Here is a 23,229-nt window from a genome sequence, read left to right as displayed (position 1 = left end):
AGGGTAAGGCTGTCTCTAAAATTGAATAAAATAATGTACAGTAGTTTGATAAAAAACGAGAGCTAGTACAAGTTCAGCCAAATTAATAGTCATCTAGTCGCAATCCAATAAAACAGTGACTTGCAAACTAGCTGATGACTAACCAATGACACTTTTAGCGAAGGAGGCCCTCTTAAGTGTTGCTAAGCCCAGGTCTCCTATTTTGACAGAGCCAGTGGGACCAGTGATGAAGATGTTGTCACACTTGAGGTCTCTGTGGATGATTGGAGGAGTCCTTGTGTGGAGGAAGTGGAGACCTTTGAGAATCTGTCTGCACCAGCTCCTCAGAACTTTAGGCTTCATCACTTTAAAGCGCTTCAGATACCTGTGAAAAAGTACCAAAAATTACAATTTGAACAAGAAGAACGATTCACAATCACAATCATCACAATTAGTCTTCTTTTAAAAAACATGGACAATATCTTCGATTTGTTAAATAATACAGCAGTCTCACATTAGCGCTACTGTAATGATAGTGTCATTCAACTGGTATGAAACATACACATGATGTAGACTGTCTGATGGTCGTTACTGTTAGATTTCACAGACAAGTATAAGGCTAGAAAGGATATATGAGCTAAGATGGTGAGCATTCCAAGGTATCTTTCCACAAAAAGATTATTATAGAAAAAGTTTTTTTTCATTTGAAGCTCACGTTTTTAGAGTCCCTGAGGTCATCAGCTCTGTGACCAGAACGATGCACTTCTTCCCTTTCACTGGTGATTCCCAGAAGTCATAAAATCGCACAATGTTTGGATGCTGAAGAGCCTTTAACATCTCTGCCTCCTCTTTGAACCTCTGCCTCTCAGCTTTGGACAGTTTACGTTCCTTGAGAAAATAGAGAAAGACAGTGAATTTTTAAATATAAGAAAATATGAAAATTAACCAGCGCACACTGTAATGACTTTACTGTGACTTTATTAAGAGCGAACAACACGTTTCGCCTGTAGCTTCCTCAGGCTCCCTCAGTACAACTGCTCCTTTGATAAGAAAATATGAATTCATTCATTTCTTTTCAGTTTTCTAGAGCCTTATCGGAATGAGAAGCTCCTGTGGTGGTCATTTTGTCCAAATGTAACATGCTTGAGGAAGAGGAGGTAGGTGCTCAATCATGATAATTTCTCAGTGTTTCTCTATTATAAAGGGCTAATAGAAGAGATACAGTCCTCTTTAAAAGCATCTGGTGTGGCTTCAGGAGCAAAGCTCTGCCAGAGTTGCCTGTGGCTAATGTTTACAGTGAACACAACCTTGGCATTTTTAGTGGGTGAACATGGGGGTCTGACCCATTTACTCTTTAAAACACGCTATTTAGAACACGCAACACTAAAACACCTCAGAACTATATTTTCAAAAGACAGATGAATAACAACTCTAATTTAATGTGGTTTTAGTACAGAGATAGACACATTTGTCATGAAAGATCTTTTTAAAACTGCATTTTTAATCTGTAACTGTGAAATGGGCTGTTTAAAAATAATGGAAAAGAAATGAACAATGAGGAGTTTGTAGCTGCAAGCTGGAAATCAATTATTTTCTATTAGCAAGTCCAAAACATCAAGAATAACTCTATATTTGATATAGTTAAACAATGCTTCAGAGTTAAAATCTTGCCTGAGCCTGAGTGAATCCGTGTATACTGGATCAATATTTTGGCCTCTGGCCTTCCCTGAACTGTTGTATAAATAGTAAAACAGCTGACAGCGAACATCCTCTACATTCTTGTTTCTCTCCAGTCAGCATGGCAGATACAACCCGTTGCTCTGACCACGCCAAACGCTATATTTCATGACCTCCAGATTTTTGCTCTTGCTTTCTTAATATACAAATATTAAAATCAAAACAATGAGGGTGCATTCGGTGTTTCAGATATCCAGGATGCACAGTAATCTACTGTACATCTCTTGGCATTGATTATTGAGTGATGCTGGGGAATCATATTTCATTTACAGCCCATAGTGACCTACTGTATGCAGTGCGCAGCCTAATGCATCTTGGATTACATGCAGCATTGTGAAGGATACGCCTCCTGCATTCGTATTGCGGATTCTTATTAAGAGCAAATATATTACTCTCTGCCTCATTGTCTATACTGTCAAATTGTCAAGGTTTCCATACAGATTATCAAAGATTATTCGCAGAGAGAGAAGATTTAAGCAGGGTGGGGCACTTACAACACAGAATCTGCTTTACTGAGACTTCATTATGCACACAATAGGCTGAGTAAAACAATACATTAGCAGCACTGATATTTGTCTAATAGAGTGTGAAATGGTAAGGACACAGCGCTACAATTAATGTAAATATAGAATTCTTCTTTTGCTGTGTATCAAATACAACACGTCTTACACGCTGTCCTGAGCTGAACCCACCCTTTCCCTCGCTCCTTTTTTTTTCTCTCTCTTTCTCTCTCTCTCTTGCTGCAGAGGGCTGCATCAGCAGGATTCACTCTCCAGACACATCTGTGTGGTAATACCACAGGGGGATGAATTAATGTTTAGTATTCAGCACCAGGCGATCAAACAAGAAAAATAGTAATGTAGAACTGTGAGACACAGATCTCAAACTGGTAAAATGGCTGGCGTTTTACTAAATCATTCATCAATTTGCTAATTTCGGGTAAACAACTTGCTCAGCAGATGTTTGATCATCATTTAGTGGATAAATAAGTAACAAGACTAGCAGTCTGGTCTGTTCAACACCAGGCAACAGCTCCTCTTCAAGACTGATTAATAAATCTACGAGCGTCTACAGTACAGTACTACAGTATGTTTTCTGCTGTCTCATTCTTAGACTTACACACAAAAGAATACTTTAGGCTTTTGTGAGCCAGGTACAAAGGCACAGAAGCTCTAAAGGGCAAGGCCCTACCTCCAGGGACAGAATGGTTGAATCATCACTAGATCTCCCTTAAGAACCTGCTCACAGATGCAAATACATGCTATATACATTTGCATAGTGATGAAAACCCTGAAGCATTAAACATACTCTTCCCCTCTGAACTGGAGTTAATGATGTAGTGTTTAAAAATACCACCAGTGGTTGGTTTCTCTCCTGACAGATGAAATATCAATAAATATCAAAACTTTAGGCGCACTTTAGGCACATTTTAAATCCCTTTAAATCCCTAATTAAGACTTGAAAAACTGAATTTGAATGAATTACTTCAATATGAGAAATATTCAATACAAGTGACAAAAATAGAGAACTTAAGGCTTAATCCTGGGATGTAACCAGGAGACAATGCATTAATTATTCTCTGCACAATAAATTGTGGGCTGGCTTTGTTGACCTCTAAAAGGATGGATTGACATTCAAATGAGCCTCATTACATGAATATTATGGTGCTAACATTTACGAAAACAGAGAACAAGCCAAACTTCACTTCCACCCCTTGCCTCACAGGAATCTAGACCTGTGCTGTTGCCAGTGGGAGCTGTGAGATAAGCACAACATAATAGTGATTTTATTTGTCTGAACCTGATTGAGGTGAAACAGCCTGACAGGGTGAACCTGGATTCTGCAAGAGAAGGGAGACTAAAAAAAATAATCTGATCACTTCTCTAATTCTGCTCACTCTAAAGCTGCACTGAATCTGTGAAGTTGATCTGCAGGGCTGTGCCTAAAGTCACAAATGTTATTGTCATTATGACAATTTAATTTAAATTAAAGGTTCATAAAATGATGCTGAGGTGATGACTCAGCCTGAACAAGCTTGATCTTTTGGGAATCCAAGCCTGTGCACCTGCCCACAGTATATTCTATCTAAAAAACAGATGACTGCGCCCTTGTTTTATTGGAGAATATTTCGTCAACGTATATTCTAACAGCAGTATGATACTTCATTTAGTGTTTTCAGGTATTTGCTCTGGAAAGACTGCAAAAGCTTTGCACATTTTGAATCCCGGAAGGGCAACCACTGTCTGCAGGTCTGTCTGCTCAGGCTAAGCTGCATATCACATGGACAGTATTTAAACTGATCATTAGATTACCACATACACAGATTAGTGATATAGCAATCTGCCACTGTTATGAAGAAGTGTATTACTGTTACTCCTGCAAGAAATCCTTTTGTAAAATTCTAACCAGTCACCAACCAAAGTGTGAATTCAGTTCATCTAACGAGACTGTGCATAAGGGTGATACTTAGTGTGTGGTGCAAGTTCAATTCAATTCCAATTTTAGTTGATATGGCTGAAAATTCTAACTTTATAGGGGGTATAGGTGTAAATTACATTAAAAACCTAATATAATTCTGAACCTTCTTCATCTTTTCTGATTTTTTGGTAGGTTTAGACCGCATGTCAGGTGTAAAACTCCTGGGTGATACACAACTTTGTGATGAGAACATCAAAGTATAAAGTGCAGCACAAAAACTAAAGCGTAACATACAGTGTGACAGACAAAATTCCTCTTCAGTCCACCCTGTAACATCAATTTCTCCTTACTTCCTTCCCCTGGTGAGAGCAAATATTTCAGTGATGGCTCATTAACAAAAACATCACGGCAAACAGTCTCTCATCTGGGTCCTGCATAACATAACACTTCACAAATATGAGGTTATAAAAACAGAGGACAGAACTATTCTGAAGATAAAAATCCAGTCATCACACAGAGATGCAGGACTACGTAACTCAAACGCCTGCAACTGCTGATTGATTGATCGATTTTACCCTGAAGCTGAGATGTTAGTCATATATTATCTGAAAGTATATCCTGATGCACGGCTGAACCTGTAGTGGAGAAGAAAAAACACAGAATAGCTATAATAATAATAGCCTACACATAATAAATAGACAATAATCCAGATTCACTCTTGAATATATTCATTTAGGAAGGCTATTCATCCAAGAAGTGTAAAGTTCAATGGACTGTTGATACATAATATTTTTCGTGAGGGTCTGAGAGTTTTAGGATATGATTTGGTACAAAAATGATTGTTGTTATAATAAATAATAAATAGTAATAAATAATTGTTTCAATTTCAGATGAATGAAGTTACAGTGTAATTAAACCGATGCTCTGTTAGCTGGAGACCCCTCTAGTAACCAGCACCACAGGCAGCACACTTACTACAGATGCACTTTGTTGGGCAGGTGTTCGCTAAACAAGCCAACCACAAACAATAACATAGATCCATGATAACAGGCTTATTATTGGATGGTTGATGTCGGAGTTGAGTGATCAATGAACCCACCTGGAGTTCACACCAGGCCACTTCGACCCAAGTATCGGTGTCAAGACCTTTATAGACCGTCTTGAAGGAGCCTCTGCCCAGCTCAATGTCAAACTTGAGGAAACGCCCACCAGGTGAGGTGGACACAGCCTTCATCCCGGGCTCCTCTTCGTTCTCATCACTTCCTGCTTTACCTGTAACATCGGAGGGCACAGCCTCTACCTTGGGCTCGGTTTCCCTTCTGTCTACCTTCTCTTCGTCGGTGCTCAGGCTCTCCGTGGCGCTGTCCTTTAGCTCCACCTGGCTCTCCGTGCTTGAAGTCTCCTGGAGGCCCAGGCGGGTTCCTTGTAGAACCCGGGTCCGACTCCGACCGACGATGGTGCGCAGGTCGATGTTGACCACCGGGATGCTGTTGACACACTCCGGCTGCTCCACTGGCTGCTCCTCGGAGTCTGAAACCCACAAACTTCGTCGGATGAACCTTTGGCGGACCAGCCCCCGGTAGTCTGTGGAGGGATACGCGCTGGGGTCACTGGCTCCCCGCAGGGCTGCGTTTTGTATGTTGACATTGTGGTCCGCCCCGTTCTCATAAATAGGCCTGAAGGCATTTGCATTAATGTCCGAGTCTAAATTAGGTGCTGAGGAAAACGTGGATCCCAGTGGCGGATCTTTGCTTGAATCGTCCGCCGAATCCATCCCCGGTAAATTGTTAAACTACCGGCGACATTGCGTAAGGAGGATGATGAGCATGCTCCTCTCCCGGTGGTGGGAGAGTTTGCTGCCTACCTGCAACACTCGCATGCAGTGACGCAGTTCGTCAGCTGAGGATATTTGGCCTTATGCCTCGGATGTGTTTAGGACACAGAGCATCCCCATGCAATGTCCAGCTCGGAGGATGCGTGCATTGCTCCTTTCAACTTCGCGCCCCCGATCCACCTTGCTGCAGTACAACACACACACACACACACACACACACACACACACACACACACACACACACACACACACACACACACACACACACACACACAGAGCTATTCAAGTTAAGCCTGATGTCATTGCCAGTTCAAGCTATGAGCTCACGAAAAATAATTTCCTCCACATTGGATAAGATCCCCGCTCCAATACATGAAATGTTCCGCAGACAAATCACTGGCCTACAGGATGTTTCAGGCTGTGGCAAACACTAATCCCTCCAAAGACACATCACGGGACGACCAAGTGCGCAGCTGTCATCCCCTGTAAACACCGATCGACCCTGCGCTCTGATTGATGCAATTAAAATAGCTGGTGTTCCGGGTGAAAATCTGAATCAGCTCCGAAGAAGTGTGACCTCAGCATCTCTGCATCATTCCTTTTAACTATCCGTACGTACTTTTTCTGTCCACAGTGATGTCCTGGAGCGGAGGGGAAGGCTGGACAGACGCGCTTATCAGATTATGCTCACTGCGGCACCGTTTCCCTCAGGTTTGGAGGCAGGCAGTTCCCAGCGCATCTCTCGTCCGGGTGAGACGACTGTTGTCTTCCCTAAATATAATCTCTGTGGGATCTGGAAAACTAGAATATTTCACGGCACAACCCACGCCCCTAGCAACAACACGTATCCAATAACTAGGCACGCTTTTAGGCGGCACCCTCAGCCTCCCCTGACACAGGCTGTGCGGACCACACCACTGTCCGCCCTCATTGTGACGCGGTGAACTTCCAATGGGAAGATGTCTAAAGCTTAGCTACCAACCAAAAGGGACGCTGCTAGGAATTATAGGCTACCGGATAAGACGCACCGGAGCACATCTTAATGGCTATTACACTCATTTACATGTCTCCGTGCAGGGAGGCTGAAGGATGAAATATAAACTGTTTTCTCCCCCAAAGTCTCTCACAAACACACTGGCCCATCATCTGTATTTCCTCTCTTTCTGTTTCTGTTTTATTCCCAAACTATTCCAGGGTTGTTTTTCCATCTGATCAGAGTTGATTATATCCTACTTCACAACACTTTTTTTTTTCTAACTTCCCTGCAAAGCTCTTATTTCATTATAAGTATTGCATATTGTTTGGGTGTGTAGGTCTATAGCTATTCTTTGTCAATATTACAGAGCAGAATGATGAAAATATAAGAAAGAAAGGGAAAAAACATAAAAGGCGAATCCTATTATTACAAAGACAACATCCACCAAAACAGTTATAATAATGTAAGTGATGCAGTATATTTAGTAATATAGATGCAAGCGTTTTCTAATGATTTTCTTAATTTGTAACTTAAACTGGTTTTACATACCCTACATCATATCCCATCATATTATAACATATGCTTAAAAGAGTTGCCTTAGTTATGGGGACACATTGCTAGAATGTAAAGTAAGGTGAGTATTGAACTTTTAAAGCTTGTCCCTGATGTGCAACTTTGTATCAGCCCTACAAAAGTGGTTTGAATACATAAAATGAATAGTTTAAGTTGTATTTAGGATTCTAACTATAGCACAAAGTTCAGAGATGAAGCTAACAGGTCAGACTGTCATTCTCTACCCTGTTTTAGGCTTGGTTCATTTATCATTATTTTCTGTATTTCACTTTTTTAAAAATTTGTTTTGTTTATACCACAGTTTTTTAGAATTTGACGTGAGGATGAAGAAGGTCAAATGACGAGAACAGAGAAGTCAGAAAAAGTGGGGTCAAACTTGAGGGACAAACCTGCCCAGATCACCAGGGAAACAGTGGAAATAATAGGAGTTGGTTGGTGGGTGGGTTTAGGGTCAGGATGACCTCTTTACAATGTAAAACCATGAATGTGACAGTTAAAGTGGTGTCTTGCCATCCTATTCACTGCTTTATATTGTGGTTACACATGGCCAGATGCATTTTATTGGGTAAGACCTTTCAGTTAACAAGCTGCTGTTTCTTGTTGCGTCAGCTTTGCTTAAAGTGCATATTATCTTTAAGGATATGACTTGTGGGAGAAAATATGCAATAGTTCCAGTAACATGCATGTAGTGCTTTTAAATAAAAAGAAATACGTGATGGGTTCATAGATGTGCAAATGATAGCATTTTTACATGAATATAACTTGTAGGAAATTTATAATAATATATTAACATATATTATAACATTTGCTTTATCTTTAGAGATCTTCTGGCTCACAGAAGTACTTTGACTTGTCTTTGGTGTAAAGGTGAAGATCACAATCATGTCAGAATTCACTAATATTTATCTTACAATATTCCCCGTGTTGTAATCAATTTATTTATTTAGTTCCACAAATCCAGTTGCTTTTGATGTTGCTCAAGACTGGATTAACAATGTGTCCTTGTAGAGGGTCTCTGTGTCAGTTTGAGTTGATATTATGTTTACGTGGTGTTTATCTTTAACTTTCCTATTGTGTTTGGGTCAATTTTGACACATTTTCAAGTTTAGATGTGTGAAACAAACAAAGGCTTCATTACATCCTCTACAATGGCCTTCTGAATACAATAAAACATGTTTTGATCATTTTTCTTTTCTCTTTTTTAAAAAAAAATGCCTATAAAAAAAGAAAAAGAAAAGTAACATCTATTGTGTTATGGCTCAAATTTTTAACCTGGTAGTAATTATGGGTTGTTTATGCAGAAAAATACAAAGTAAATGTTGCCAAACCACCATGAATAACAAAAACCATAACAAAACAAAAATAATAGTAATAAAATTATACAAAAGTTGTATAATAATATTGTGTAATAATACTAAAATTATGTTTCATGCTAAGAAAGTGTATTGAGTTGAATTTAATCTCACCACCTCTCTCTCTCTCTCTCTCTCTCTGTCTCTCTCTCTCTCTCTCTCTCTCTCACACACACACACACACACACACACAAACATTTGGCCACTAAAGGTATAAACCATTTTCTAACACAGCAGGAGGGTTAAACACATTTGGGTTTAGTCAAATTATGAGGAACTATAGCATGTTATGTAACATCTCCTATTTCCACAGGTTTGAGCCTCCACGTGCAATACCGCCTTAATCCGCAGAGCGGAAGTAAAGAGTCGTGTTGTGGCTGTTAATGATCAACCACGTCAACGGTCTAAATGAAACCACTGCATAGCTCATCCATTTACATCTGGATCTCAAAGTGTGGGAAACACGCATAAACACAGCACCACTAAGGAGTAGACTGCCCTGCCCAATCGTCTCCCCGGCAAGCGGAGGACCGAGGGCGGTACTGTGAGCTGGTCTCCCCCCTGCTGTCGTCACAGCAGCCTTTTATAAACACATTGTGCCTTTTTTTTGCCCGCCGCCGCTAGCTGGACCACCGACTCTTGAAGCTCACGCTGCCCATGACTAACCTTCTCAGGATATACAGCTGTTATTAACATAACAAAGATGGCTACGGAAAACTTTGAGATGAACGGGGATGCTGACCGAAACGGGGAGACTGAGGTAAGCCGGCACTATCTTTAACTTACTGGTACCAGTCACAAAGGACGGACACGGGCACATAGCTTCATGTTCAGTTATGTTAAGACTTCATATCCCGGTCAGGCTCAGTGAAGGGCGAGTTATCCCGGTCCGAGCAGTGAGATACTCGTCGTTAACACAGGAAATAGACTCGGGGTTTCATCCCTCTCCTCCCGGCATCCTTTTGCTGTTAAACGTTACCGAACAAAATCGAAACAAATGTCATTGCGAGTAGCTTTTGAACTGTTTTAGCTAATGTGATAAGTTAGCGGCAGCAGCAGCTGATTAGCCCATTTCATTGGCTCATTTAACCGCTTTACTTATTCCCAAAGTAACTGTTGAGCGAGGAGTCCGTCTACTGTTATTGGCAGAGGATCGGTTTACACATAATGACAGAGGATACGGACCATGTGGGTGCGGTGAATAGTCAATGCTCTGTAAAGGCATCTCAGGTGGATCAGCTCAGCCATGTGACCCGAATCAGGGATCTGGATCTGGATTTTCACATTCAAGAATGCAAATATCAGCTTTAAATCGCCACTCCTTAACTCTATCTGCTGGGTTATTATACATATATGTAGCATGCATAGTACAAGTGTGCGTATGTAATTATGTATCGATCAATCAAACTTTATTTAAATCGCGCCTTTCAAACAAATCAAATGCCATTCAAAGTGCTTTACAAGCGATTGATAAAACATAGGATGTTAAAAATGGATTTAGAGACTAATGCACATTAAAATAACTAAAAAAGTTAATTGAATAAGACAACAATAAAAGATGGGTAGTTACACTACACACTACACAAGATGAATAGATTATAATAAAACAGTAAAATGTTACTAAAATAGAATAAAAGAATATAAATATTAATGGTGATAATAAATAAAAGAATTATATAATCATTAAAACCAAAAAATTATAAAACACTACATAAAAGCCAGACTAAACAGATGGGTTTAGTTTATATAAATATCTACAGATCCTCGGGAAGGCTGTTTCAGCTGTTCAGAGGCTGAAAACAGCCTTACTAAATGTCTTTGTTCTGCTTTGTGGAACAGCTAAAATGTACTGTGTATATATACAGTATCTCATCCAAACTAGTGGTCAAACTAGTCACAGAGACACACTGTGCTTCACAGCATGAGAATACAGCGACCAGTTCCTCAGCAATGTTAGTCAGTGATTTGAAGGGTCTTTGATAAGATCTTTATTGCACTTGGTAGTTCCTCTTATTCAAACTGACAAATCTCTTCATAATGCACTTTCAATGAACAAAATCCACAGCCCTCCTTTTGTGCAAAAATGTTTGAAAAAGTTTATTTGAAGACAATATGAAGCTTCAGTCGTCCAAATTACTCAAATCAAGTTCATATCTTTCAAAGTTAGTCTTTTTAGTGCCTCTTTTGGTTTCCTTCCACTGCAGCTAAACAGGAAAACACTGTTGAGACACAAAGAGGGAATTTTCTTTTTTTAATAAAAACACTGTAACTGTGGAAGATATCACATTATTTGACTAACTCAGACTGCTGATGTCTCATATATGATTCAAATAAACTTTCAAATACATTTATTCTCAAAACGAGAACTGTAGATTTTGTCCCTCATCACTTACATTGTCAGCCTATTTAGAGGGAATCTTCTTAACGTCGGTGTGAACAGGTGGAATGATAACGAGTAAAACCTGTTTCAATGTTCATTTGGGCACCTGACTGTTGTTTTAAGACAGACTTAATAAATGTTATTACATTTCTTAAAGGATATTAAAGGATATTATTACAAGTTATCACAACTTTTTCTTTCTCTGTTTCATATGATTTTACTGTAAATCAAATATCTTTTGGAATTTGTTGGTTGGACAAAACAAACTGAAGATTTCATCTTTGGATGATGGAAGATGGAAGTGTTACTAATCAAATTATATTTTATACACATTATCATCAATTTATTATGCTCATACAGTGTCACTGTCAGACAAAAACTTGTTGAATGATGTAACGATCATGATAGACGCTGCACATGTGAACCCAACCCGAGTTCTCCAAGAAGTCGAGGAAAAAACTCCCAGTACACAAGGGGAAGACAAAAAAAACCTTAGAAAGGAACAAAACAAAAGAATTAGAGAAAGATTAAACTTTTGAAGAAATGAGAGTGGATACAGCTGTCCCATCTGCTGGTCTACCACTCGAACATCTTGTTCCTCTGTGGCCTGGCAGATTTTCAGGGTTGGAGAAAGTGGCACGCAGAGTTGAACCTCAGTGAATGATGTTGTCTAACTGGGCACACAAGGGTAGCATTGTTGGACAGCTAGCTTAAATTCCACTCCAGCACTGCGCTTAACTCATAAGCAGACACACATAGGTTTCGGCAGTGGCCACGGTTTCCTGTGATGTAATGTTTAGACGTGTTTAAATGAGGTGTTTAGCACCTCCTGATTTCACCTGTGAAACAAACAAGAGAAGTGGTTGCAATTCTACGTAATGGAAGGAGATCTATTTCTGTGCAACACATCTTCTTGGGTAATCAGTCTATTTGAGTAGTTCTGCAAAAATCTTCCATACACCAAATTCTCCAAAACACTGCATACAGTATTTATTTCATGTTTTGTTTTATTTATCAAGAAAATAATACTGAATATCATATCTATGAGCATATGGGGCCGCACAGTGTTGTACTTATATGCTTTCACATGTAGTCGATGGTGTGTTTGTGCTCCTAATAGTGTGGTCAAGTGTCCACTCACTTATTTGGGTGGAGTCCGGTTTGCCATTCTTATGTTTCAGATAAGATTTCTTTCTATCTTCAGATAAGATAGAAAGAAAGAATATGTATTCCTGTTTGAGTTCAGCTGCTGAACACTTTCACTTCTTTCAATACTGTGGACAGAAAACCAAAAACATCCTGATTGCACAATTCTGGGTTTTATTTTTGCCATCACAATGAGCAGTTTTGTTCCAATTCTACGCACCAAACTCACTGCAGAGCTTCATAATGTTGGGTTCAACTGCTCTGAAACTCAAAACATCTGAACCCAAAAGATGATTAAAACATTGACTGAAACAGACACTGCAGATAGATCAATTAACAATGGATAGTGAGCACTTAACACACAATGTCAGTCAAATATCATACTTGTTATCACTACAGTAATGTTTATTTGAAAGTAAGTTATATACTAGTTATGATTTTTTTGGACTGTTAGCTTTTATGGGAAAAAAATCTGTTTGTGGTGTGGGGGGGGATTTCAGAGTTTGCAAAAAAAAGTCCACATATGGAGCTATGGGTTTCCTGCGAACGTGTCAACATACTTTTCTCAGAAGCAGAGCACATTTTTATTTTCAGCATTGTGGTGAAAGTGTTTTGTTTTCTATCATTGCAATCATCTATCTGATGATAAATGCTTCAAGTGTATTTAGTTAGATAAGTGCTGCTGAGTTCTCAAATAGAATACGTGGATTTAAAGATACCTGAAAGATTTCTTCACAAAGTCATAAACTAATATGTGACATCTATGATCATAGAGGCATTAACATTAATGTCAGAGAAAAAACATCCACCACCTGAAAGTGATAATGGGTTTGTGGTATAAATGGTATCATACTGTGTCATACTGATGTGATGGTTTTGTTTTTCAGGTCCCGCTGCGGGGTACTGGGAGGAGGAATGAGAGACCTCTGAACATGAACCATTACGCCAATAAGAAGAGCGCAGCAGAGAGCATGCTGGATGTGGCTCTACTGATGGCTAATGCCTCACAGCTGAAAACGGTGCTGGAGCAAGGATCAAACTTCTATGTGGCCCTCGTAACTCTCATTAGCATCTCCCTCATCCTACAAATCATAGTGGGAGTTATGCTCATTTTTATAGGTAAGAGTGGAGTTAATGTCCTGGTTTTCTGTTTTGCAAACCTTTTTTTAAAAAAGTGAAGTCAGTTTTATTTACATAGTCTAAAATCAACACACAAATCACAAATTTGCCTCAAAGGGCTTTAAAATCCGCACAGCATATCGTCACCTTCCTAAAATAATGGCCTAAGTCATTTTTTGACAAAAATGATTTTTTTTGTCTAATTCATCTCCTCATGATGCTAGCCACATCCTCAGTTGAACAGATCATGCGACTCTACCCCTGTAGTATAATAGCCTATGTCAAGAGTGTGACTTAATCATCATATTGCATGGTTATTTAGTCTTTTTATTCAGTCTTTTTAGTCAGCATTTTAGTCAGCAAAATAGCTATGTCCATGAAGCTAGCATTTAGCAAAGAGTGGAAAGAATCTGTGGCTGTTGCAAGTGATTACAAGGCTTTCTGTTAACTCTTTTCTGCCTTTTAAACAATATTTCATCTACAGTTCTTGTCTCATTTTTTCCACATTACATGATCTAATTAAGAAAGATTTGAATACTGTATTGTAATCTAACAGCTAGAAATTATGTGTATAACTAAAAAATTACAAAGGATCCTCTTTACTTTTGTGTTTTTATTTAATGAAAATCTCACTTGAACATAATATTAGTAATCATAACATCATTTGACCAGTATTATAGTTAGGGCTGTAGTCTTCTGGTCGACTGGTCGATTAGTTGGTCGATATGCTCTCGTCCGACTAAATCCTCATTGGTCGAATAATCTCCGTGTTATTTTCATAAGGAGAAAAGTGCTACATCAATAGCTTTCCAGGAATAATCCATTATTTCCTGCGGCGGGGGGGACAGACTTAACAAATTCCCTGTGAAAATGGGGGTGTATTCAAAACACCCCCGTTGTTTTCAAAACTTTGAACTCGCCCAACCTAATGGAGACTGCTGGGTCTAACTGTACTCAACGTTTACTGAACGTTTACTGAATCTGTGTTTCTCACAACAAGAACCCCCGCCAGGCCAAAAAAAAATATTTTTTAATAATTGATATCCGAATGAATACCCATTCATTCAGAAATCGACAGCGTTTGGGAGTCTCTGTGCAGCGCTGTTCCGGTATGTGAGTCAACCTCTGTCGTTGCCTGGGAAACCACTGGTGGCGTGGCTCCGTTAAGGAGTATGTTTGCGTAGGGAGTGGGAAAGAGCGAGAAGCAGAGAAGTGACGGTGGATGCGAGCGGAGCAGAGGAAAAGGCCAGTAGTAAGTTGTCAATACAGTACAGTCAGTTAATAAATGCTAAACAGTCACGTCTGTTGTTTCCCCAAATGCTGGAAAGGTAAAGGGGGTTAGCGCCAAAGTTAGCAACAATGGGTTAGCCTAACCTGAAGACACAAAACAGAGAAAAACAGAACAGAGAAATGTGTGGCTGCACTCTGTCCCGTTACCCCCCTCCCGCGCACGCAACTAATCGATTAGTTGAATTGATAAGTTGATTATGTACGATTTTAGTCGACCAAGATTTTCTTTGGTTGACTACAGCCGTAATTATAGTATGCCTGTTGTGCAGTGTCTATAGGCAGCTTGTGCACTCCAAGGGGTGCATGCACACCATCATGATTATTTTTGTGTTTTCTGAGAAACCTGAAAAAATGACTTAGGTCGTTATTTTAGGAAGGTGACAATATGATAGCCTCTATTCTTAGACCCACAGTTTAGCCAGTTAGCCACCGCCCAGTCTTAAAAAGCTAAACCCCAAACATAATATAAAACTCAACATAACCCAAACATATTCAATACACTATTTACAATAATAAAAAACTGAGAAAAGATGACGATTCGCACATTTCAGAAGCAGGAAACAGTGACAATTCAGCATTTTTCATTTAAAAAATGGTTTATCAATTTTCACTTTTTTTTGTTGCTAATCAACTAATCGTTTCAAACATGATTAATGTTGACAAAAGCAGTTCTGCAAACTGCCAACATTTATGCACAAATTTTATCTAGAGATTATCATTGTTTTACTGCAACTACACTTTTTTTTTTTTACACATTGAAACATGAATTTGTTTGTTCACAGGTTTACACTGAGTGATATACAACTACAGGCTTTTTTTAGTTTACCTTATTTCTGAAGCTAAACTAAAAAGCACAAAATCTTTGTGACCTTACTTGACCCCATGACCCCATGTCCTGATTATACAAATGATGGCACTTCAACATTTAAGGCATTTTTTACACAAGTACACAAAATGTAACCAACTGTCAGGCACAGGACCTCAATGAGTGTATCAACAGACAACCATCAGAAATCAAATATCAAGCTTTTCATTTAGAATAATATAGAAAATTAACAGAGTACAAACAATAACAACAAAGCCATGCAAGCTGCAAAAATGTGTTTCCATACCAATTCAACAAAGCACCAGAAGCTGAGTTATACATTTTAATCAAACTGTAATTATAGTATGCCTGTTGTGCAGTGTCTATAGGCAGCTTGTGCACTCCTAGGGGTGCATGCACACCATCATGATTATTTTTGTGTTTTCTGAGAAACCTGAAAAAATGACTTAGGTCGTTATTTTAGGAAGGTGACAATATGATAGCCTCTATTCTTAGACCCACAGTTTAGCCAGTTAGCCACCGCCCAGTCTTAAAAAGCTAAACCCCAAACATAATATAAAACTCAACATAACCCAAACATATTCAATACACTATTTACAATAATAAAAAACTGAGAAAAGATGACGATTCGCACATTTCAGAAGCAGGAAACAGTGACAATTCAGCATTTTTCATTTAAAAAATGGTTTGAGAATGATTTATCAATATTCACTTTTTTTTGTTGCTAATCAACTAATCGTTTCAAACATGATTAATGTTGACAAAAGCAGTTCTGCAAACTGCCAACATTTATGCACAAATTTTATCTAGAGATTATCATTGTTTTACTGCAACTACACTTTTTTTTTTTTTACACATTGAAACATGAATTTGTTTGTTCACAGGTTTACACTGAGTGATATACAACTACAGGCTTTTTTTAGTTTACCTTATTTCTGAAGCTAAACTAAAAAGCACAAAATCTTTGTGACCTTACTTGACCCCATGAATCTGGAAGCAAACTATTCAAAATTGACTCAATAGAGATTTCTCATGAATAAAGTATTGACCTTACTTGACCCCATGAATCTGGAAGCAAACTATTCAAAATTGACTCAATAGAGATTTCTCATGAATAAAGTATTGGATTGATAAATTGGAAGAACTGAGCCTCTCGATACAAAGTTTGTCGTCCCGTAGAGTTGTGTGCTCCCTGCTCCCCAGCCCTTGTTATCTTATCCTACCAGAGACGACTGTTGTGATAAAGAGCTGAGAGCCACAGCAGGGAGAAACGCCTGTCAGTCACCTCTGCTGTCAGCTTTTTCTAATTTAAGCTCCCTTTACCACTTGGAATTAATATTTAGCATAGCAGTTTCACCAGTACTGACATGGAAAGTTAAAAAAAAAAAAGCAGAACTGCCCCTCTTCTAAGAAGTAGGTCCTCACATGTTCTCTTGTCAGAGCATTTGGGTGTGTTATGTCCTCATGAAAGAGCAAGCTAATTATTGACCTGAGGGCAATTCTGTCAGATGTTGTAAATTTATATCATGTGTTCATTAATTATTGCTTCACTGCTCATCCCACTGGAAACTCTGTATTGCCCCCATGTGGGAAGTGACGGTCATTTCTACGAACTAAGAAAAACTCAGTTACTGTATGTCTTCATGATTCATTTCTGTCTTTCCAGTTAAGTGGAACTTGAATGACGAAAGCATGCACTACAAGTTGAACATCTTGGAAAACATTGCCACAGCCTTCGTCTTTATCATAGTCGTGGTCAATGTCTTCATCACAGCCTTCGGTGTCCAGCAGCCCCCCCAGAGTGCTTGACCCTCCTTCTTCACGATGCTCACTGATCAACGCAGTCAAGACGGACCTCCATTACAGTTTTTGCGCACATGGACCAGATATTCATTCACTAAACTAAGTGGCTCGAAAAACATGCTTTTGTTCTGTAATTCGACCTGCCAGGCTGGAGGAGACCAAACACACACTGAGGATCGAGTGACATTGTCTGCTGTGTAAGAAGCGGATGGATGAACCTAATCTGGTCCTTTGATGTGTGTTCGTTAGAGGGCTTCCTTTCTCTAACCATGGCTACAGACAACTTATTTGTGGTCAGTTTTTATATCATACGGCAGTTACCTCCTATCATGCTCAGGTTACTGATGCAAATAAATGACGGCCTTTACTTATAAAATAAACATATCAGGACAAATACTGTATGTCAGTCAACATTATTGTGAAATGTGTCCTGAGGAAAAACAAATTCTGTTTGTATCTCTCAGCTTAAGCCAAATGTATTCCTACATACTGTTTAGAAAAAAAGACTCACCCAGCTTAACCCCAAAACAGAATTTGTTTGTACTCAACGAGGTCTGCAGAAGCTTTTCTCTACTTGCATGTTGCAGCTAATGATTTACAAAGAATGCCACAATCATGGGTGCATCAGGAGCATTCTTTACATCATTACATGACATAATAGCTTTATTACTGGAGCATATTATTGGTGTTTACAGTGTTTTAAAGCTCTGCCGATTGATGAAGTGGACCTAAAACTTATTTTTAATGTGCTATGCAGTCTAGTATGTGTTTAAATTGATTTATATGTACATATTAGTTACTGCCTGTGTCTGTTCACTGAAATATATCTTGTGTACTGTGGTTAATTTTTAAGCTTTTTTATGTCATTTTTATAAGGACAAAAAATGTTTCAGCTTTTACTATATGATCTTGTATTACACACTGTGACTGTTTATAAACAACAAAGGTGATACGATGTGTTTATTGTCTTGCTTATTGTTATAATGCATATTTCTTTATTGACCAAAGATAAAATGTCCTGATTATACAAATGATGGCACTTCAACATTTAAGGCATTTTTTACACAAGTACACAAAATGTAACCAACTGTCAGGCACAGGACCTCAATGAGTGTATCAACAGACAACCATCAGAAATCAAATATCAAGCTTTTCATTTAGAATAATATAGAAAATTAACAGAGTACAAACAATAACAACAAAGCCATGCAAGCTGCAAAAATGTGTTTCCATACCAATTCAACAAAGCACCAGAAGCTGAGTTATACATTTTAATCAAACTGCTTACAAACAGCCTGAGAAAAACCATGTTAATGTTATAAACCTGTTTAATTTTCGGGGTAAATTCATTTACCACCTGACTTTTTATTTAAAATAGGGCTATCAGAAAAAAAAGGCTTATCAACATATAGTTGGCAAAAAGGCACAGTAAGAACATAAAAATATCCACAAAACATAGGATACAAAACCTATCAATTAGGGGGGAAGGAGTTTGTGAATATTTATATGTAACGTTACGTTTTTTTTTTGGAACTGAATTGACTACTTGTGTGAGATAGAAAGTTAAAACTATTCAGAAATCCTCTGTGTTTTCAGCGGTAGGTTAAAGGTTACAGACTAACAGGAAATATAAAAGTTTTCATCCTGCCTGGCCAAACGGAAACAAAGGCACCAGGGAGTATTCAGCCAAGCTTCCGGTATTTAAGGACACGATGAAGACAAGAGTCAATAGTTTAGTAAAGAGCAGGACAACGTTTAGAAAAAGTTCATAGATATATGAAAAAATTTGGTTAGAGATGCCACGAAGTAGGTGGCAATGCCTTAACCGTATATGTGTTGCAGGCCACAAGGGCCAATTCCATCCTTGTCAAGGGGAGTGCTAACCTTCTCTCCTTTCATACAACACAACTATATCTACCTACAACGTCACGTTATATAGACGGAATAATGTGAGTCAGTTTCACTTAGGGTGCAATTTTCACTTATATAAATAATACATCTACAAAACACGACTACTGAATGTGTACTCTAAGAAAAACGTTGATTCGCGGTTGAGCTTCATTGTTACGATGATAAGTTCGACTTTTGTATTGTTTTGGTCGTATCGCTACCCATGATGCACCGCGCTGGTAGAGCGGGATATCATTGGTTGGGACATAGATGTGATTCCGAAGCTCACTATGAACTCGCCTAAAGCATAAATATACAGCCACAGCTTAATTTGATTCGTGGTTTTTCAAACGACTGAGCTATTTTATGTGGAAATATGAGCCGCTTAATTTCTGGAAGCTCTTATGAAGCCAACACAAGCCAGATGTTGTTTGATGATGTAGCTATTCTTTACACCACAAGATGGCGGCCATGTTCCACTATGAGATCAGCCTCATGGAGAGCAACTGCAGGACAGTAATATATTGTTTCTTCCTGAATTCGGGGTGTATGTAGAAATGCTTACGCTCGTTTTAGTGTGCTTGACATCAATGGTAACGAAACAGAAAATGAAACATACTTCTTCATTACTCAAACAAATGTGCATAGTTCAGCACACTGAACGGAAATAGTGTTTTCTGAACCCAAATAAAAAGTTGGAAACTAAATCTGTCTATCTGTAATCTGTCTTGATAACAAAGAGGAAGCAAGCACATACAGTCTATGTGTTTGCTTTGTGCAATTATGGGACATTATTATATGGCTGCAAAATATACTGATTAACTAGCTATTATCCTTTTGTGGTGATGTAAAACAGCTAAACCTATATAGTTAAGAGTGTACCTCCAAGTGTTAATATTGACTGTTAATATTAAAATTCCCAATTTTGTCACTAATGCTGTCAATGTTTTTCTTGTTTAACTAGTTTGTAAAAGCTGCTCTACACCACATTTGAAGTCTGTAGCGAGAACAACTTGTTTAATCTGTTTGTTTTTTTAATTCTATTGTGTTCATCCCTTGAGTTTAGTCATCCCTTTAACCCAAATTAAATAGGTATCAACATAAGAGGAAATACGACACAAAGTGCCAAATGTAGCTCCAAATATGCCCCATCTTTCTCGTTTTTAGATCACACAAAAAATAATATATACAACTGTGTACAAAATTAGTATTGAACCCCTGAAAAGATATAGTGTGCTGTGCTTTGGTACAAATAGTATTCATTGGAGAAGTTTTGCTGAAGCGCCTGGTGTGAGGGAGTCACGCCTTACTTCATGAGACTTTCTTCAGTGTACCATATAAGCACCTCTTGAGCTTTTTTTTTCAAACCCAGACCAGCCATCCCGAGGGCCCGGCTGCCTCCCGTCAGTTTAGCTTCTACAGAACAGAAAGAGCTTCTTAGTAACACTGAATCAGCAGCATAAAGTGGACTTATGTTTTCAATAACACGCATGTGTGACAGTTGATATAAAGTGACCACTTATTCATTCAAGTGAATGATACTGAAGATACTGCACATAAGTACCCAATAATACTGACAATATCTGACTGTCACAATCGCATGTCAAGTAAGGTTAAAAAACTACTTCTTACCACTGTAGTAATAGAGTAAAGCCATTCCAACTGCAACGCTGAAACAGCCCAGAAAGAAGAGGGGACCTGGAAAGAGGTAAATGCAAAACAATGTAAATGTAAATAATTCTTTTGAATTGATTTTTGAAGGTTATCACTGAATCATCCACTGATTTCATTCTTAAAAGCCAAACTGTTTCATTTTTTTCTTGGCAAACATTTAAGAACACTTCCATCACTATAACCAAATTTATTGACACTGCAAACGTCTTTCACAGTAACATCTTACCTCTTTCGTTCATAACATATCTCTGTTTGCAGACACGTGGATATGCGAGTGGATCTAAGGAATCTGGAGGCAAGACAGATGGCTTTTAGGATGTGTAGAACATACTAGAATACAACTAAATATGTGTAATCAATTCTATAATATCCAAATACTGAATAAATATCTCACTGGGATAACACATGATCTAGGTTTTTGGGGACTAACCTCTGAGGCGGAGTCGTGTGGGTAAGCTGTAGTATACCTCCTCTACATGCAAGTGAAGAGCCCTGTAAAATTCCTTGCATGCCTCTTCTCCTTTCCCCCGCAGGTGTGCCAGGAGCTCACCCACTCGAACACTAGTGGGCACGTCCAAGTTTCTGAACTGGAAAACAATAACAGCAACTGTAATATAATAATTTAGATCCCAGAAAGGAAAATCTCTTTCCTGGGGTGCTTGCTGACACAGAAGCTTGTATGAAGATACTCTCGGTGGTTTGCCAAAATCAGAATGAATTAATTATTTTAGGAATGATTTCATTTATTCATATTAGAGTGTTGTTTCTTCATGTTTTCATACAACTGTATAATTCCTACAGATATAATTTCCTTACTAGTGTTTGAAGCATAGCCTGTGTGTGTGATGGGATGTAACTAAGTACATTTACTTAAATGCTGTTCTTCAGTATAAATGTAAGGTACTTTACTGCATATTATACTACTGATATAATGCTTGAATATTGTGCTACTTTTAATTTTACAATTCAGAGGGAGCTATTGTACATCTTCCATCATTACATTTATCTGACAGTTACTGTGTACTTTTCATGATTGAGATTTTACATAGAAAACACACAAATGATGCTGCTTAGAGGTGAATACGGATGTAAATACGGTAATGTTACTCCAACAAGGCAATTCTGCTGCACGAAGAGCAGCTTTTGTTTTGAAACATAAAACATTTTGCAGATACAATTTTAATGCAGAACTGTTACTAGTATTGGGAGTATTTTTACATTGTGGAATAACTTTTACATGTGATATTACACTGTGTGACTGTGTGTATGAGGACGTACCTTGGTGGCCTCCTTGTCTGACAGTATTTGCGGGTAGATTCTGTTGAGCTGCAGGATGAGTTTATCCACCAGCTCTGTGTCCAGTCTCCGCTCAGCTTTGAGGAAGGCGCTGTCCTCTATCAGCTGCTCAAGAAAACTGTCTGTCCAGAGACAAGTTTCACACAAAAGATGACTAAGTACGTGTTCATCCTCAGCACACTGTTTGATAATGGCTAGCTTTTACATACCCATACAGGCTACTAAACGGACATTTGACATGATCTCCTGTTTTTCGTTGAAACTGTGGCAGGAGAGGAGTATGAGGACATGGAAGTTTGGGAATATTGCGGGGAAATTAACACCTTTTGGGCATTTAACGTTTGGTTAAACTTAGGTTGACAGCAAACTGAAAAGTGAGGGTCACTCTCCTGTCAAACATCGTTAAGAAACTTTTGGGAAACCTCAAAAGGACTTGCAATGGGGCGTGACGTTTTCGTTGGTAAAGCATTAGTGTTTTGGTTTGAACTTAATGGTTAAAATATTAAAGAGAAGGCTAACTACAGGGTTAAATAAGCGTTATTTATAGTTAAAGAAAGACACGAACCTCCCATTGTGGACTCCCTTCTGCTGCCCTTTGTTTGGACCCTCCCACTGACGTCACCTCGCACAGGGCGTGGTTACGTAACGTCACGTCAACGTCTTCCCAAAAGACAAAAATGTTCATTTTCCACCGGAAATGGAAGTTAATGTGGCAGAGCTTTACTCTTATAATTACTCTTTGTCGACTAAATTCATTTCAATAAAACTGGAACTTTTAGTTTGGTTTAAGTTAAAGATATTATAATTAAACTCTAATGGAACAACAATTTTTTGTGTTTTGTAATTAATCTCAATGTGTATATTTCATACAATAACTTCTTTTTCTGATCTTTCCCAGACAAAAATAATTTTTTAACAATTTGTTTTATCAAACAA

General features: G+C 38.5%; 3 protein-coding genes and 1 non-coding gene across 8 annotated transcripts in view; 1 reads left to right on the top strand and 3 right to left on the bottom strand.

The window, feature by feature from the left end:
- wnk2 (WNK lysine deficient protein kinase 2) overlaps positions 1 to 10,398 on the bottom strand; it is a 28,905-nt gene extending 18,507 nt beyond the window's left edge. For 4 of the 5 annotated variants that reach the window (XM_042407277.1, XM_042407279.1, XM_042407280.1 and 1 more), the window contains exons 1-3: positions 5,234 to 7,800; positions 695 to 867; positions 144 to 364 (exon numbers count right to left, since the gene is read on the bottom strand). In XM_042407277.1, the coding sequence (XP_042263211.1) occupies positions 144 to 364; positions 695 to 867; positions 5,234 to 5,908 (1,069 nt within the window). In that variant the 5' untranslated portion in view covers positions 5,909 to 7,800. Of the gene's footprint in view, positions 1 to 143; positions 365 to 694; positions 868 to 2,408; positions 2,499 to 5,233; positions 7,801 to 10,054 lie in introns of those variants that run through there. The other variant, XM_042407281.1, reaches the window with a different exon arrangement.
- ninj1 (ninjurin 1) lies at positions 9,285 to 18,388 on the top strand. Its single transcript, XM_042407285.1, has 3 exons — positions 9,285 to 9,629; positions 13,283 to 13,514; positions 17,297 to 18,388. Exons 1-3 carry the CDS (start codon positions 9,573 to 9,575, stop codon positions 17,437 to 17,439), a joined length of 432 nt encoding a protein of 143 aa, XP_042263219.1. The 5' UTR covers positions 9,285 to 9,572; the 3' UTR covers positions 17,440 to 18,388.
- Positions 18,389 to 19,211: 823 nt separating this feature from the next.
- On the bottom strand, positions 19,212 to 19,339 carry LOC121894863. The gene has a single exon (XR_006095637.1). It is a non-coding gene; the product is annotated as a U6atac minor spliceosomal RNA (small nuclear RNA).
- On the bottom strand, positions 19,213 to 22,934 carry card19 (caspase recruitment domain family, member 19). The gene is made up of 6 exons (XM_042407284.1): positions 22,859 to 22,934; positions 22,276 to 22,415; positions 21,428 to 21,584; positions 21,224 to 21,286; positions 20,956 to 21,021; positions 19,213 to 20,739 (listed from the first exon to the last, which is right to left on the bottom strand). The coding sequence occupies exons 1-6, from the start codon at positions 22,863 to 22,865 to the stop codon at positions 20,630 to 20,632; spliced, it is 543 nt and encodes a 180-aa protein (XP_042263218.1). The 5' UTR covers positions 22,866 to 22,934; the 3' UTR covers positions 19,213 to 20,629.
- Positions 22,935 to 23,229: the final 295 nt, after the last annotated feature.

The sequence above is a fragment of the Thunnus maccoyii genome, chromosome 3 (genome assembly GCF_910596095.1).
Source record: "Thunnus maccoyii chromosome 3, fThuMac1.1, whole genome shotgun sequence".
Classification (NCBI taxonomy): domain Eukaryota; kingdom Metazoa; phylum Chordata; class Actinopteri; order Scombriformes; family Scombridae; genus Thunnus; species Thunnus maccoyii.
Note: the sequence above shows the minus strand (reverse complement) of the source record. Positions and strands in the feature narration are given on the sequence as shown.

Bases quoted from the DNA above. Each gene is read 5' to 3' on its own strand.
- ninj1 (XM_042407285.1), top strand. From the start codon at position 9,573: ATGGCTACGGAAAACTTTGAGATGAACGGGGATGCTGACCGAAACGGG. The intron at 9,630-13,282 runs GTAAGCCGGCAC...TTTGTTTTTCAG, and splicing joins ACCGAAACGGGGAGACTGAG to GTCCCGCTGCGGGGTACTGG. The intron at 13,515-17,296 runs GTAAGAGTGGAG...CTGTCTTTCCAG, and splicing joins AGTTATGCTCATTTTTATAG to TTAAGTGGAACTTGAATGAC.
- card19 (XM_042407284.1), bottom strand. The intron at 21,585-22,275 runs GTACGTCCTCAT...ATTGTTTTCCAG, and splicing joins CAGACAAGGAGGCCACCAAG to TTCAGAAACTTGGACGTGCC. The intron at 21,287-21,427 runs GTTAGTCCCCAA...TCTTGCCTCCAG, and splicing joins CACACGACTCCGCCTCAGAG to ATTCCTTAGATCCACTCGCA.